This window comes from Haliotis asinina, chromosome 3 (assembly GCF_037392515.1).
Source record: "Haliotis asinina isolate JCU_RB_2024 chromosome 3, JCU_Hal_asi_v2, whole genome shotgun sequence".
Taxonomy (NCBI): domain Eukaryota; kingdom Metazoa; phylum Mollusca; class Gastropoda; order Lepetellida; family Haliotidae; genus Haliotis; species Haliotis asinina.
Genome location: NC_090282.1, coordinates 88,362,839 through 88,381,512, shown reverse-complemented (window position 1 = coordinate 88,381,512; position 18,674 = coordinate 88,362,839). Strand labels below are relative to the sequence as shown.

Genomic DNA, 18,674 nt, shown 5'->3' with positions numbered 1-18,674 from the left:
TTGGTATTGGTGACAAAGACCATTTGTAATTTGATTCTAAGATGCTTAGGGAGTTCAATGATGCATTTGTCGCAGCTAACTATGAAGTATACATGATGTAATAGGCTTCTCAATACCGGCCTTCTCGAAACGTGATTTTGTAAACACGATCCAATATGGCGGAAAGCGCACTTCGGCGTTCGTGTAAGTGTATTTTCGAAAGCATCCCAACCGATTTTGGGTACATCGGTAACGTTTCAGAATTATCATTCCTGGTTACATGAAAACTTGATATCAGTGATCATTAATATGCTATTTTTGAAATTCATTACTCCCACTAATTATCCGATTTTCACATTTGAAAACATACTGCAAATAACGCTGTGAATCTCGATTTTGTACAGTTTGAAAAATGGCGACATTTACGATGAAGCCTATTTTGAAAGGCTTTTAAGCACTATACCTTGGTCTGGGATAATAGTGGATGGTATCAAGAAACTGGGAATTTGCCACAGAATCCAAAACTGTGAAGTATTTATATATGCGAGGTATATTTAGAATTTTATTGGACTTCCAATTGAGGTATGTAGAGGAAGGACATATATGTCCCTGTGGCATCCAGGGGGTTAAAGCACGGGTCAGTCGGGGTCCTAAATTTTGGGCTGTTTACGACACAGTGTAAATGTACGAGGTCTTCGTGAAAAGGGGTTTTAAAAGTATGAGGTGGTCTACGACCTGCTTTACGAGGTCGGACCGGTAAGAGGGCTTTGCGAAACGGGCCCCTGGTGACCTAACAGTTATGCTATGACGTCGACCCTACGATGTCATAACTGTGCCATGTCGTCACAATGCATGTGACATCACAAACACAGGGACGGGTACAACATAAGTGTAGTTATAACTTTTTAAGAAAAAGTTATGATAAATTTATACTATGAAACTTGAACATTAATACTAGATTTGAAAGCTATGATAAATTGATACTATATTTAAAACTTGAACATTAATACTAGATTTGAAAGCTATGATAAATTTATACTATATTTAAAACTTGAACATTAATACACAGTAATAACTAATTACACAATAATGGTTAATTACTTCTCAGAATGAATAAATGGGTGTTTCACACGTCCATTAGAGTTAATTAATTGGTCCCAAGTGCTTCGCAGGTAGAAATCTTTTTCGATCTATGGCCAGTTTGTGTGTCCGAATTTCTGCCGCCTCTCGTCGTTTACAAGCACGTGGGACCAATTAATTAACTCATAATGGACGTTTCATTGCACATACCAACTTCTAAATGCCGCAAAAGACACAGTTTCAATGCAGACCGTTAGTAATGTGACATAAACAGTTTGAATGTAGACCGTTAGTTACGGAACCCTACGAAACAGTTTGAATGTAGACCGTTAGTTACGGAACCCTCGAAACAGTTTGAATGTAGACCGTTAGTAACGGGACATGTCTTGTGGAATTCACCATTGCCGTGTCTCCTAGCGGTCCACTTGAGTTTACAGCCTCTGACCCATGTGCCGCCTATATCTACTAGTGACCCACTACTGATCCACTCGGTCATGCCTACTTGTGATCCGGATGGGTCTATTTACCTGTAATGGTGATAGTGACAAAACAGGTTACGTCATCCATGGGCGGATGTTTACCATCACTAATACGCAAGGTGCAGGTGATGCTGGACTGAGTCACACCATGGAACGATGTTGTCGCCTTCAGCGATACAGTGTCTGCAAGCATACACAGTAAAACAGCATAATGACTGGTGGAAACCCTGTAACGATACAGTGTCTGCAAGCATACAATGTAGATAGATAGGTAGATAGATAGATAGATAGATAGATAGATACATTGGATATTTACATAGCGCACATATCCACGCACTAGTGCATGCTCAAGGCGCTGGTATTTTTCCCTTGATCACCGGATGTCAATCTCAACAGCACGTCGTATTTCAATCTCAACTCCCTGAGGAGTATACAACTCTTGCTGCCACTAGGCGCACCGAGTTTATTGTGGCTCTCTCATCCTAACGAGGTACTGGGACACATAGTCACAGCACTTTGTCCAAGTTTACTGCACGTTGCTGTACCTTCAACTAGGTGTATGCACGTGTTCATGTGGCCACCATCTGGTAATATACCAACGGATTCGTGGGTTCTTTTAAGTGCACAGGGTTGCGTACTGTACACTAGGGGTTGTGACAACACTGAAAGAGTCTGCACACAAAGTTGACTCCAAGGTTTTTACACCCGGTCACAGGTGGGCTCGATCCCGAAACCGAAACCTCGCTGGATCACTAGCCTGGCGCCTTAGCCAGCTCGCCCACCATGCCCAACACAGCATAATGACTGGTGGACATCCTGTAACGATACAGTGTCTGCAAGCATACAAAGTGAGTGAGTGAGTGAGTTTAGTTTTACGCCGCACTCAGCAATATTCCAGCTATATGGCGGCGGTCTGTAAATAATTGAGTCTGGACCAGACAATCCAGTGATCAACATCATGAGCATCGATCTGCGCAATTGGGAACCGATGACATGTGTCAACCAAGTCAGCGAGCCTGACCACTCGATCCCGTTAGTCGCCTCTTACGACAAGCATAGTCGCCTAGCATACAAAGTAAAACATAATGACTGGTGGAAACTCTGTGTACAGCGACTCGCGGTTGACAGACCTAACCTAACGTATTCACTTACCAGAGTCATAAACGAACAGTCCCAAATCCGGAGTACAAAATGTCACCACCGATATCGGATTGTTTTCCTTGTCTGTGACGGGAATGGCGTAGACGACGTCGTTAGTTTTGATGGCTTTGGCGCTAACTTGCGTTGTTGCTGAAAAAAAAACATGCCCACGTGTTCCTTTTTATATCATATTTGACCACCAGAACATGGAACCTGATCAACGCAACTGTCTCGACATATAATCCTTTCAACTACCCTCACCCTCTGTCACTACATTCAGCGTCATCACTCCTCTCGATCTCTGTATCTCCATACAACATCATCACTCCTCTCAATCTCTGTCACTACATGCAACATCATCACTCCTCTCGACCTCTGTCTCTCCATACAGCATCAACACTCCTCTCGATCTCTGTATCTCCATACAACATCATCACTCCTCTCGATCTCTGTATCTCCATACATCATCACTCCTCTCCATTTCTGTCTCTCCATACAACATCATCACTCCTCTCGATTTCTGTCTCTCAATACAACAATCATTACTCCTCTCGATCTCTGTCTCTCCATACAGCATCATCACTCCTCTCGATTTCTGTCTCTCCATACAACATCACCCCTCTCGATCTCTGTATCTCCATACAACATCATCACCGCTCTCGATCTCTGTCACTACATGCAACATCATCACCCCTCTCGATCTCTGTATCTCCATACAGCATCATCACTCCTCTCGATCTCTGTCACTACATGCAACATCATCACTCCTCTCGATCTCTGTATCTCCATACAACATCATCACCGCTCTCGATCTCTGTCACTACATGCAACATCATCACCCCTCTCGATCTCTGTATCTCCATACAGCATCATTACTCCTCTCGATCTCTGTCTCTCCATACAGCATCATCACTCCTCTCGATTTCTGTCTCTCCATACAACATCACCCCTCTCGATCTCTGTCTCTCCATACAGCATCATCACTCCTCTCGATCTCTGTATCTCCATACAGCATCATCACCCCTTTCGATCTCTGTATCTCCACACAGCATCATCACTCCTCTCGATCTCTGTATCTCCATACAACATCATCACTCCTCTCGATCTCTGTATCTCCATACAACATCATCACCGCTCTCGATCTCTGTATCTCCATACAATATCATCACCCCTCTCGATCTCTGTATCTCCATACAACATCATCACCGCTCTCGATCTCTGTCACTACATGCAACATCATCACCCCTCTCGATCTCTGTATCTCCATACAGCATCATCACTCCTCTCGATCTCTGTATCTCCATACAACATCATTACCGCTCTCGATCTCTGTCACTACATGCAACATCATCACTCCTCTCGATCTCTGTATCTCCATACAGCATCATCACTCCTCTCGATCTCTGTATCTCCATACAACATCATCACCGCTCTCGAACTCTGTCACTACATGCAACATCATCACTCCTCTCGATCTCTGTATCTCCATATAACATCATCACCCCTCTCGATCTCTGTATCTCCATACAACATCATCACCGCTCTCGATCTCTGTCACTACATGCAACATCATCACTCCTCTCGATCTCTGTATCTCCATACAGCATCATCACCCCTCTCGATCTCTGTATCTCCATACAACATCATCACCACTCTCGATCTCTGTCACTACATGCAACATCATCACTCCTCTCGATCTCTGTATCTCCATACAGCATCATCACTCCTCTCGATCTCTGTATCTCCATACAACATCATCACTCCTCTTGATCTCTGTATCTCCATACAGCATCATCACTCCTCTCGATCTCTGTATCTCCATACAGCATCATCACTCCTCTCGATCTCTGTATCTCCATACAACATCATCACTCCTCTCGATCTCTGTATCTCCATACAGCATCATCACCCCTCTCGATCTCTGTCTCTCCATACAGCATCATCACTCCTCTCGATCTCTGTATCTCCATACAGCATCATCACCCCTTTCGATCTCTGTATCTCCACACAGCATCATCACTCCTCTCGATCTCTGTATCTCCATACAACATCATCACTCCTCTCGATCTCTGTATCTCCATACAACATCATCACCCCTCTCGATCTCTGTATCTCCATACAACATCATCACCCCTCTCGATCTCTGTATCTCCATACAACATCATCACCGCTCTCGATCTCTGTCACTACATGCAACATCATCACCCCTCTCGATCTCTGTATCTCCATACAGCATCATCACTCCTCTCGATCTCTGTATCTCCATACAACATCATTACCGCTCTCGATCTCTGTCACTACATGCAACATCATCACTCCTCTCGATCTCTGTATCTCCATACAGCATCATCACTCCTCTCGATCTCTGTATCTCCATACAACATCATCACCGCTCTCGAACTCTGTCACTACATGCAACATCATCACTCCTCTCGATCTCTGTATCTCCATATAACATCATCACCCCTCTCGATCTCTGTATCTCCATACAACATCATCACCGCTCTCGATCTCTGTCACTACATGCAACATCATCACTCCTCTCGATCTCTGTATCTCCATACAGCATCATCACCCCTCTCGATCTCTGTATCTCCATACAACATCATCACCACTCTCGATCTCTGTCACTACATGCAACATCATCACTCCTCTCGATCTCTGTATCTCCATACAGCATCATCACTCCTCTCGATCTCTGTATCTCCATACAACATCATCACTCCTCTTGATCTCTGTATCTCCATACAGCATCATCACTCCTCTCGATCTCTGTATCTCCATACAGCATCATCACTCCTCTCGATCTCTGTATCTCCATACAACATCATCACTCCTCTCGATCTCTGTATCTCCATACAGCATCATCACCCCTCTCGATCTCTGTCTCTCCATACAGCATCATCACTCCTCTCGATCTCTGTATCTCCATACAGCATCATCACCCCTTTCGATCTCTGTATCTCCACACAGCATCATCACTCCTCTCGATCTCTGTATCTCCATACAACATCATCACTCCTCTCGATCTCTGTATCTCCATACAACATCATCACCCCTCTCGATCTCTGTATCTCCATACAACATCATCACCCCTCTCGATCTCTGTATCTCCATACAACATCATCACCGCTCTCGATCTCTGTCACTACATGCAACATCATCACCCCTCTCGATCTCTGTATCTCCATACAGCATCATCACTCCTCTCGATCTCTGTATCTCCATACAACATCATTACCGCTCTCGATCTCTGTCACTACATGCAACATCATCACTCCTCTCGATCTCTGTATCTCCATACAGCATCATCACTCCTCTCGATCTCTGTATCTCCATACAACATCATCACCGCTCTCGAACTCTGTCACTACATGCAACATCATCACTCCTCTCGATCTCTGTATCTCCATATAACATCATCACCCCTCTCGATCTCTGTATCTCCATACAACATCATCACCGCTCTCGATCTCTGTCACTACATGCAACATCATCACTCCTCTCGATCTCTGTATCTCCATACAGCATCATCACCCCTCTCGATCTCTGTATCTCCATACAACATCATCACCGCTCTCGATCTCTGTCACTACATGCAACATCATCACTCCTCTCGATCTCTGTATCTCCATACAGCATCATCACTCCTCTCGATCTCTGTATCTCCATACAACATCATCACTCCTCTTGATCTCTGTATCTCCATACAGCATCATCACCCCTCTCGATCTCTGTATCTCCATACAGCATCATCACTCCTCTCGATCTCTGTATCTCCATACAACATCATCACTCCTCTCGATCTCTGTATCTCCATACAGCATCATCACCCCTCTCGATCTCTGTATCTCAATACAACATCATCACCGCTCTCGATCTCTGTCACTACATGCAACATCATCACTCCTCTCGATCTCTGTATCTCCATACAGCATCATCGCTCCTCTCGATCTCTGTATCTCCATACAACATCATCACCGCTCTCGATCTCTGTCACTACATGCAACATCATCACTCCTCTCGATCTCTGTATCTCCACACAGCATCATCACCCCTCTGGATCTCTTTATCTCCATACAACATCATCCCCGCTCTCGATCTCTGTCACTACATGCAACATCATCACTCCTCTCGATCTCTGTATCTCCATACAGCATCATCACTCCTCTCGATCTCTGTATCTCCATACAACATCATCACTCTTCTCGATCTCTGTATCTCCATACAGCATCATCACCCCTCTCGATCTCTGTCACTACATGCAACATCATCACCCCTCTCAATCTCTGTCTCTCCATACAACAACATCACCCCTCTCGATCTCTGTCACTACATGCAACATCATCACCCCTCTCGATCTCTGTATCTCCATACAGCATCATCACCCCTCTCGATCTCTGTCTCTCCATACAACAACATCACCCCTCTCGATCTCTGTATCTCCATACAACATCATCACCCCTCTCGATCTCTGTCACTACATGCAACATCATCACTCCTCTCGATCTCTGTATCTCCATACAACATCATCACTCCTCTCGATCTCTGTATCTCCATACAACATCATCACCCCTTTCGATCTCTGTATCTCCATACAACATCATCACTCCTCTCGATCTCTGTATCTCCATACAGCATCATCACTCCTCTCGATCTCTGTATCTCCATACAACAACATCACCCCTCTCGATCTCTGTATCTCCATACAGCATCATCACCCCTCTCGATCTCTGTATCTCCATACAACATCATCACTCCTCTCGATCTCTGTATCTCCATACAGCATCATCACTCCTCTCGATCTCTGTATCTCCATACAGCATCATCACCCCTCTCGATCTCTGTCACTACATGCAACATCATCACTCCTCTAGATTTCTGTCTCTCCATACAACATCACCCCTCTCGATCTCTGTATCTCCATACAGCATCATCACTCCTCTCGATCTCTGTATCTCCATACAGCATCATCACCCCTCTCGATCTCTGTATCTCCATACAGCATCATCACTCCTCTCGATCTCTGCATCTCCATACAATATCATCACCCCTCTCGATCTCTGTATCTCCATACAACATCATCACCGCTCTCGATCTCTGTCACTACATGCAACATCATCACCCCTCTCGATCTCTGTATCTCCATACAGCATCATCACTCCTCTCGATCTCTGTATCTCCATACAACATCATCACCGCTCTCGATCTCTGTCACTACATGCAACATCATCACTCCTCTCGATCTCTGTATCTCCATACAGCATCATCACTCCTCTCGATCTCTGTATCTCCATACAACAACATCACCCCTCTCCATCTCTGTATCTCCATACAGCATCATCACCCCTCTCGATCTCTGTATCTCCATACAACATCATCACTCCTCTCGATCTCTGTATCTCCATACAGCATCATCACTCCTCTCGATCTCTGTATCTCCATACAGCATCATCACCCCTCTCGATCTCTGTCACTACATGCAACATCATCACCCCTCTCGATCTCTGTATCTCCATACAGCATCATCACCCCTCTCGATCTCTGTATCTCCATACAGCATCATCACTCCTCTCGATCTCTGTATCTCCATACAACATCATCACTCCTCTCGATCTCTGTATCTCCATACAGCATCATCACCCCTCTCGATCTCTGTCACTACATGCAACATCATCACCCCTCTCGATCTCTGTATCTCCATACAGCATCATCACCCCTCTCGATCTCTGTATCTCCATACAGCATCATCACTCCTCTCGATCTCTGTATCTCCATACAACATCATCACTCCTCTCGATCTCTGTATCTCCATGCAACATCATCACCCCTCTCGATCTCTGTATCTCCATACAACATCATCACCCCTCTCGATCTCTGTTTCTCCATACAGCATCATCACTCCTCTCGATCTCTGTATCTCCATACAACAACATCACCCCTCTCGATCTCTGTATCTCCATACAATATCATCACCGCTCTCGATCTCTGTATCTCCATACAACATCCTCACTCCTCTCAATCTCTGTCTCTACCGACAACAGCAACACTACCGTCGATCTGTGCAACTATTCTCAATGTCTGTCTGTTGTTCCCTTACTTACCGGTTGGTGAGCACGTAGCTTGTGGCCTTTCGTTAGGTTGTAGCTGCAGGTCGTAGTTCTTCACAACAGAGCCGCCTTTTCCATCCTCGCAAATAACTCCAATTTGAATAGTCTTTACCGGAAGTGAATTTAGTTGCACGGACTGGGTATAGTAAATGCCATATTCTGCAAAATGAATATCCGCGTATACTCTGAATCTGAGGATATATGTTAGAGTATAGAATGATATACATCCTTAGTCACATCTATATGTTGAAGTATATAATGATTTATTACTCGCCCGTTGAAGATACTGCAGTGTAATATTTTCACTTCAATATTACACTAGTGTAATACCGCTTGACGTATGACGTCAAAATGGTTCAACGTTGTGACGTCACAATGCTAAAGTTGATGTCTCGATTTTACTAGACCTTGCTTGACTTGAAAGCTGAGTGTCCTCACACTGTAGGCAATTTCGCCGCAGTTTCTGTCAGTTTATGTTGGCGAGTAATAAACAGAATACTAAACTCGCTTCCGTGAAATACCATTTTCATTAAACTCGTTTGATACCAAATCATTAACTCGTTTAAAAAATGGTATTACACTGAAGGTCGTTCAGTATCCTCTATATAGATCCTTGATTTCAACTATATGTCCCAGTACATAATGATGTACATCGCTTGATTTTACACACGTCACAACAAAAACAAACTTAGAGTTATCTCCCCTACGTCGATTTGCATTTGCAAAGACATCAGTACTTTCCGTGCATCATGCGTGATCCATTGTTATTCGAGATAAGGAAGTAGTACCACTAAGTACTGAATAGGTTGCCAGGGGTACATTGCAATGTACCTCGCATGTAAGTGGGGTACATTGAAAAATCGATAAAAGAGCGTTTCCCCAGTCGGAAAACGACATTCATGTGTGAGGTAAGATAGCTGGGATTACAACTTCTCAGTAAAGAACAGATTCAAGTACTTTTGTTGAGTTGAGTCCCATCCTAGCCCATACTCTAAGTGCCAGGCATCAACTGGCAAGCACACAAGATCAACCATCTAACCCACTCAGCCGCAGCAGTTGCCACAAAAACATAAGTTGGACTGATAGTCTAGGTCACAAATTGTGCGTCGAAGTACTTTTGGCACGGCTCTGAAGCTATTGGGTGCCTGGCTCTGAGGGTGGAACTCAACCCAACAAAGGCACTAGAAGCACTGTTCTTTACTGAAAAATTGTTGTCCCAAATGTATCACGTTTCAAATGGCATTGGGTATTCACATTCGAAGTCATTAACCACGCGGTCGTGAAATGTTTCATTTCTACCAATAAAACGCAGATCATCATCATGATATCATTAGAACTGTCTGTTTCACGACAACACTACTTGCTTGTTTGCCCTAGTGATCCTCTACATGTCCCAGGTATCACACACCATGGTAGCGGACATCTGTTCAAGGCATGCACAGGGATGGAGTGTATACCCTAATGTATCTCACACCAACGTGTTTCCAGTCACAGTTAGCCTGGTCAAACTGGAGAGCTGTATGCTAATTCCACAAAGCACAAAAAGAGGCTAATACCTGATGACACTCTATGTACATGTATAATGTTTAGTCGGCATTGTGTTACCAATTACATGCTGTTGGTAAAGTCTGTTGTTAACCATAATATTCTATGTATTTATCACCAAGTTGTTGTAATCACTCTTAATCTGACAACGAGTCCTCACATCTGAGTCTTCACTGAAACGACGCTCTATGTATTAAACAAGATGTTGTTTTCCAGAAACTAATCTGCTCCATATGTGTCATCACACTGCTTGTTATGTCAACTTACTGCCAGGGGAGACCAGCTTCACTGTGAATGGCGCTCCGGCCTGACTGATTGTGCCAGTACGACACATGACCGCGTCTCCTTCCGGGTCAGTGGTGACGAGTTCCAAGATAAGCAACTCCACGGTTGTGTCTTCCGATATGCTACCCGATGTCGGGAGATTGGTGATATCGGGAGCCTCGTTCTGAAATAACACTTTAAGTTCTACATAACAGCAGAAATAGATTTTGGTTTAATTCTTTACGTGCTAGTATGTAAGGACATTTTCATATATCGGTATCAATAGGCACACAGTGTTCTGTATCTTTGTCATTAATATTTCTTGATTGTATGCATAATGATTCGACTGGACCTGTATCTGCTATCCTTGCCACTGGACTCGTGTGTCTTCAACAAGCCTTGTTAGTGTGCCTATGTGTCTTCCATTACGCTTTGGTACTGGACCTGTATCCTCCAATCCGCCCTGGCACTGAGCCCGTGTGTCTCCAACCTTCTTTGGCACTGAACACGATTCTTTAATCCCACCTTGGCACTGAATCCGTGTGTCTCCAACCTTCTTTGGCACTGAACACGATTCTTTAATCCCACCTTGGCACTGAATCCGTGTGTCTTCCATCCTGCTATGCTACTGGACCCACATGTCTTTCATCCTGCCTTGGTACTGGGCACGTGTGTCTTCCATGACGCCTTGGTACTGGGCACGTGTGTCTTCCATGACGCCTTGGTACTGGGCACGTGTGTCTTCCATCCTGCCTTGGTACTGGACACGTGTGTCTTCCATGACGCCTTGGTACTGGGCACGTGTGTCTTCCATCCTGCCGTGGTACTGGACCTGTGTGTCTTCCATGACGCCTTGGTACTGGGCACGTGTGTCTTCCATGACGCCGTGGTACTGGGCACGTGTGTCTTCCATGACGCCTTGGTACTGTGCACGTGTGTCTTCCATCCTGCCGTGGTACTGGACCTGTGTGTCTTCCATGACGCTTTGGTACTGGGCACGTGTGTCTTCCATGACGCCGTGGTACTGGGCACGTGTGTCTTCCATGACGCCTTGGTACTGGGCACGTGTGTCTTCCATGACGCCTTGGTACTGGGCACGTGTGTCTTCCATCCTGCCTTGGTACTGGGCACGTGTGTCTTCCATCCTGCCTTGGTACTGGGCACGTGTGTCTTCCATGACGCCGTGGTACTGGGCACGTGTGTCTTCCATGACGCCTTGGTACTGGGCACGTGTGTCTTCCATGACGCCTTGGTACTGGGCACGTGTGTCTTCCATCCTGCCTTGGCACTGGACCTGTGTGTCTTCCATCCCGCCTTGGTACTGGGCACGTGTGTCTTCCATCCCGCCTTGGCACTGGACCTGTGTGTCTTCCATCCTGCCTTTGGGCTGGGCAGGTGTGTCTGCTCACTTACCCTACTCTGGACCCATGTGTCTTCCATCCCGCCTTTGGGCTGGGCAGGTGTGTCTGCTCACTTACCCTACTCTGGACCCATGTATCTTCCATCCCGCCTTGGTACTGGGCACGTGTCTTCCATCCTGTCTTTGGGCTGGGCACGTGTGTCTTCTCACTTACCCTACTCTGGACCCATGTGTCTTCCATCCCGCCTTTGGGCTGGGCACGTGTGTCTTCTCACTTACCCTACTCTGGACCCATGTGTCTTCCATCCCGCCTTGGTACTGGGCACTTGTGTCTTCCATCCTGTCTTTGGGCTGGGCACGTGTGTCTTCTCACTTACCCTACTCTGGACCCATGTGTCCACTTGACGTATAACATGTATGTATCGATGTCCACTTGACGTATAACATGTATGTATCGATGTCCACTTGACGTATAACATGTATGTATCGATGTCCACTTGACGTATAACATGTATGTATCGATGTCCACTTGACGTATAACATGTATGTATCGATGTCCACTTGACGTATAACAAGTATGTATCGATGTCCACTTGACGTATAACATGTATGTATCAATGTCCACTTGACGTATAACATGTATGTATCGATGTCCACTTGACGTATAACATGTATGTATCGATGTCCAGTTGACGTATAACATGTATGTATCGATGTCCAGTTGACGTATAACATGTATGTATCGATGTCCAGTTGACGTATAACATGTATGTATCGATGTCCAGTTGACGTATAACATGTATGTACCGATGTCCAGTTGACGTATAACAAGTATGTATCGATGTCCAGTTGACGTATAAAGTGTATATGCATCGATGTCCTGTCGACGTATGACAAGCACATGTATCGATTCATTTGAGTTGTCATACCAACAAATAACTTACCCATTTAAACAAGAAAGTCGCGGTGCTTTGTCTGGATCCAGCCCCTTTATCTGTCGCCACGATCTCCCCGGACACCGAGTTGCCGTACATGCCGGAGATGTCGGTGTTGATTAAGACGTCCCCATCAGGTAGCACCTTTACAACCCCCACCGGATCTGACATGTTTAGTTTGTACTCCACCATGCCGTTCGTCGTCTTTGTGATGTCCTTGTCAGTAGCACTTACCTTGCCGATAGACGTCCCTGGCAACACGGAGAAGAATGGAGGAACAACGATGGAAGAAACATTGATAAAACCTTCCAAGTAGTTTCATTATATAAAGTCACGACCAAATGTATCATTTTAGAAAATATTAAATAGTGAAATCTAAATTCAACTAAACTATAAACGTCACCGTTCAATCCAACACAACGCTTTGTAAGGAATAATGATACACTTCCACGGGAACATTGTACGTATTGGTATTAAAAAAGATAAAAATACAGTTAGCATCAGAAAACAATACGTTGATACTTGCACCCCCAACATCCCTTCCTTGTCCCCCTCTGCTCTCTGTAAATTATATTAATGGAAGAGCAGTATGGTGACATGAGACTGGTCAAACACCCTGCGAATATTTTATAATGTGTATTCAAGCATGTGACAAGGCGGACGCTTGTCGGATCACTCATGACTCCTTTTTAACGATAGAAGAACATCGTCCGTGTCGAGTAGCATCATGGTGTTTAGACAAAACGGATTTGGGCCTTTTGGTAACATTGTTTATACATCTGGTGAGATGTAACAGACAAACCCATGGTGCCTCAAGTTACAACCGTCAGGTACAACTGTTTCAAGAACCTATCATTGGCATCCACGGAAAACTGTTTATCATACTCACCATCACCATTCGTTTCCATTTGTATGAAAAAGTGCTCTTCGTTATTTATGAAGAGTTTCTTAAGTTTGTTACAACTGTTTTGTTTCCGAGTGTTTGCTCTCAGTCCAAACCTACACGTTTGCCATTGTGGAATCAACAGTTTTGTAGAAGTATACTTACTTTCGTTGCTTTGTATTACACTTTTATTTTTCTCCAAATTGCCCTTTATCCTTTTGACATTTGATTCCCTGACTGTCTTATACACGTAACGTGCGGCATGTGAGACACACACAGCGCCAGTGAAATGCTGTCCCTGTCAGCCCGAGATGGCCCAGGGTATGACTAGTTGCTCGTGTAATGGTGGATCTACTGCGCAGTGTTACTGACAGAGTGGGCACACAACAGACGGGCAAGGGAGACCCAAGGTCATTGATGAAGACCCATGAAGACCAGTACTTTTCATACTTTGAATGTATTGGAATCGATTCCTTCACGTTACGTCATCGATTTATATTCAGGCGACAGACGGCCAGGCGAGGCGTAAAAAGGACAGTTATTTGCACTGTAACTTTCAGTTCGTCGTATGAGAATGAGATGGGCCCGAACTGTGGACAACAACGTGACCGACAGAAAATATTTGCTACTTCCCCTTTTCCCCTTTTCCCCCCCTCTCCTGCCAACTGTCACACTGATCCATGCTGCTACGCATCCCGGGTGACGTCATCAGACTTACTGTATGCGCGGTGAGGATAAAGTGAGTAGCATAAAGCACGTGTAGATTCTCTGTCTGTTGTATCTTTCGTTGTTTTTGCTTCCGCACCACAATGTACCCTCATTGCAGATGACATAAAGCTATATATTCTGAAAATTGTTCCCAGTTCTATTTCTCAACCTCTCACTATTCTAGGTGTTACTGGCGTGTTTCAAGCTCACCGATTGCCATGTCAGCCGCCACCAGGAAGCTGTACGATGATGTCACAAACTCAGGACTGTTGTCGTTGAGGTCGTTACACTGAATAGTGACGGCGCACGTTCCAGAAGCGCCGAAGTTGTCGGTAACGGTAATGTTGACGGTCACAGGGTTTGGAATGGGCGTATTTGATTCGCAGTCAAGGCCGACGTTTGGCTTTATTTGCATGGGATCCTTATTCCGAAATACGCTGAACAGTGTGTTGGAAAGGGTCAGAGTGTGAGTCTGTCCGCTGGCGTCGTTGATGCCGAACGCACTGATCGAGATTGGATCCAGCTGTGAAGAATCCATACACAACGCATTAATTGCATATCATGTTGAGGTAAGGAGGATGGATGTGTGAATAATGTTGAGGTAAGAGGGTGGTTGTGTCAATGATGTTGAGGTAAGGGGGCGGGGTGTGAATGATGGTGTGGTAAGAGGGTGTTTGTGTGTATAGAGTTGAGGTAAGAGGGTGTTTGTGTGAATGATGGTGTGGTAAGAGGGTGATCGTGTGAATGATGTTGAGGTAAGGGGGTGGTTGTGTGAATGATGTTGAGGTAAGGGGCATGGGTGTGAATGATGGTGTGGTAAGAGGGTGTTTGTGTGAATAGTGTTGAGATAAGAGAGTGGTTGTGTCAATGGTGTTGAGGTAAGAGGCTGGTTGTGTGAATGCTGTTGAGGTAAGGGGTATGGGTGTGAATGATGGTGTGGTAAGAGGGTGGTTGTATGAATGATTTGAGGTAAGAGGGTGGTTGTGTCAATGATGTTGAGGTAAGAGGGTGGTTGTGTGAATGCTGTTGAGGTAAGGGGAAAGGTGTATGAATGATGTTGGAGTAGGGGGTTGAACCTATGAATGATGTTTATTTAAGGGGTGGGTGTGAATAATATTGAAGTAAAGGGGCTTGAATATGAATGAATGAGTCGTGCATTTCTGGATTATTTCTACTCGTCCACAATCAAATACATGGATACGGGATATGTGTAAATATAAATGTATTACCGTGTTTTCGTCTGCAGTAACAATGTAGGTTTTACTGGTACACGATGGGGGATCGTTGGCATCGATGATGTTGACGGTGATGTCGTAGCTGGTGCGTTTATAGCCGTCATTGAGCATAACCGTCAGATTGTATGTGGAGACAGTATCAAAGTCGAATGGCCCAACAATCTGAATCTGGTTGCCTTAAACACAAGTACAGCACATCGATGTAATAAGTAACCCAAACGCTTAAATACAACACCACAGAATAGAACAGACAGATCAAATAGCCAAAGCACCTGACCCATAATCATTCCGCACTGTTCATTTAGAAGACTGGGTTCAGATGCAGATATCCAACATTCATACAGAACAGCATCACCGGAACATGTGCATATACACACACGACAACACGACAATTTCCTTACATCCCCGAATATGACACGTGCAGCGTTTCGAGAACAACAGGTCTGTGGTTTTAACTTTTAACTATCTTTTTAACAGACATGCTTAATAAAGATTGGCATTCTGTTTTAGAATATAGCTCACGGTATGATTCCTACAGAATGTTTAAAACCTACTCCAACTCGAAAAGCATCTGAGTAAATTATCTATTGAAAACGAATATCTTTTTTAAATGTGTTCGTTCATCTTACATAGAATTGCGTAAACAATAAATTCCTGAATGTTACCTCTCCAAGTTACCTACTGTAGCATTTAAACAATTCCTGTCCACTCATGGTAACTTATCAACCTGAAACTATCACAATACCTTCACACAGCAATGTCTAAACGTGACATACTGTTTAAATCATGTGTGTATTCAAGTTGTATATTGCTGTATAATGCATTAATATAGATAGGAATAAAATGCAATAAACATCTTTGACTAACTTACATACAGCACGGTGCAATGCCATGAAAAATAGTGAACCGACCCGACCCCCACCCAAATTTCAATCCCTAACCCCTACCCAGCCATAGGTGATGTCCGCCGCCAGAGTGACTTTAGCATTACTTCTCTTACTTTCAATCTTGAACTTGCTGTCACCGGAAGAGGGACTGACCCTGAGGGAAATGCCGAGAGTGTCGAACAAGGTGGTGTCTCTGACGTCGAAGGTGTGGATCACGCCGCTTGTAGCATCTTCCTGTACATTTCTGGTGGCAGGAATCGTGTTGTCCACAGGTCTCGTGTTCAGCACTACGTATGAGTTAATACTTTACCACGTGAATGTTGAAGGTTGAGGGAATCATAATAGTCCCTTTAGTTGCAGAGTAAAGAGGAATAGGTACTATAAGGGGATTTCCAAATCCTATGTCCTGGAATTTGGGGGAAGGTGTGAGATAAGGTTGAAGGGGTACTTTGAAAAGAAAACCTATCAAATATCACGTTCATTGCGAAGGCGGGGCTCTCTGAGGAGACTTAAATAGGATGCTATGTATTTGGAGAAGGGGCTCAGTAAAGCCATGAAGTATTGCTCAAATAGGGCTCTAAGAGGAGAGTGGGTTTTAAATAGGTCATGAAGTATTGCCAAAATGGAGTGTCAAACAGGTGAGATAATGTCGGTTTTCATGTTGACACACAAAGTTAACCACATATTTGTCCTTAAAAGAACTTAATCTAAAATCCACAAATAAACAGAAAATGTTTTTGACAATGGTTGATACAGATCACTGCAAAGGACAAAGTGAGTAGGGCTCTACGCCTCATTTTAGCACAATCTCAGCAGTATTAAGGCGTCGGCACCCGAAATAGACTTCAAACATCGTGCCCATGTTGGGAATCGAACCCGGGTCATTGCGTTTTAACCATTACACTGTCTCACCGTCCTACAACACAGGACTTACATTGGCAGTGCAAAACAGTTCTAGCACAAAGCAAATATGGCATAAAGGAAGTGATTGCGACAATAGAAACAGTGTTGATTTTGGTCTAACAACAGTCGCCAAGCTTGCGGAACTCAGGATGAACAGTAGCTGTTGGTCACTATTATATATATATATACTTGGTAAAGGTAAATACCTACCCCTGCTATAGTGTCTGAAGCATCACGCCGGGTTCATGCAGATGTTCTTCCTAAAACTACCAGATTAGTCTTCAACCTAGACTAAATACAACATCCAGCTTGTCTTCGAACGAAGTGTTACACAAACAATAGAATACAATAATTGATTAAAGATGAATTACACCAGCAAGCATTTGAGACAGATGGAGCAATGGTAACACGTACTATCTAGTGTGATCCTGACTTGGAAGCCTACGGTGTGACCCGCCGTATCACTCACACTGGCACTGATCACAGCTGATATGGCGTCCAGTTCCGCCATATTTTTGGTGGTACTTATTTGTCCTCCACCTGAAACAGACAACAGTTGGAATAAATAAAACTGTCCAAATTGGCATATAACACAAAATGAAGAACTTACATTCATCAATATCGCTGCTGTTCGTCCAGTCAGGGTTAGGGTTTGGTGCATTTCATTTAATCAAGTTATTATATATTCTAAATACTAAATATCAGGTAGAGAAATGAAACAACTTGTGAAATGATAATGTTGATGTTATTGGGAATTTTATAAAATCCACATTTGAAATTTATTGACTACTCACTGTCCATGTTGAATCCACCCGCTTGCATACTGACATTATAGGTGAGAAGATCCCCGTCAGGATCCGTGGCGTTCACACTCCCGATAATCTGACCATTGGTCGTAGTAACCGGGATCATTATCGTCACTGTTACATACACAATTTTATGAAATAAAGGCCGGACAAATATCAAGTAATTTCCAATGCCTAACAGAAACGTTCACTTCAAAAGTAGGTCAACAGGGTAACCTGTCTACAACAAGAATAATTCTACAAATTCAGTAGCAAGGTCTCAGAGACAAGATTAACTCAGCCACAGGGTTACCTCAGCAACAAGATTACCTCAGCAACAAGGTTACCTCAGCCACAGGGCTACCTCAGCTACAAGGTTAC

At 44.2% G+C, this 18,674-nt stretch overlaps 1 protein-coding gene across 1 annotated transcript in view; it reads right to left on the bottom strand.

Moving 5' to 3' along the window:
• LOC137277191 (protocadherin Fat 4-like) overlaps window positions 1–18,674 on the bottom strand; it is a 63,048-nt gene that overhangs the window by 39,748 nt on the left and 4,626 nt on the right. Inside the window, exons 4-13 of the mRNA XM_067808867.1 lie at window positions 18,303–18,428; window positions 17,923–18,048; window positions 16,719–16,892; window positions 15,713–15,894; window positions 14,694–15,006; window positions 12,902–13,143; window positions 10,601–10,781; window positions 8,783–8,947; window positions 2,691–2,828; window positions 1,587–1,721 (exon numbers count right to left, since the gene is read on the bottom strand). Of these exons, the coding sequence (XP_067664968.1) occupies window positions 1,587–1,721; window positions 2,691–2,828; window positions 8,783–8,947; window positions 10,601–10,781; window positions 12,902–13,143; window positions 14,694–15,006; window positions 15,713–15,894; window positions 16,719–16,892; window positions 17,923–18,048; window positions 18,303–18,428 (1,782 nt within the window). The remainder of the gene's footprint in view (window positions 1–1,586; window positions 1,722–2,690; window positions 2,829–8,782; window positions 8,948–10,600; window positions 10,782–12,901; window positions 13,144–14,693; window positions 15,007–15,712; window positions 15,895–16,718; window positions 16,893–17,922; window positions 18,049–18,302; window positions 18,429–18,674) is intronic.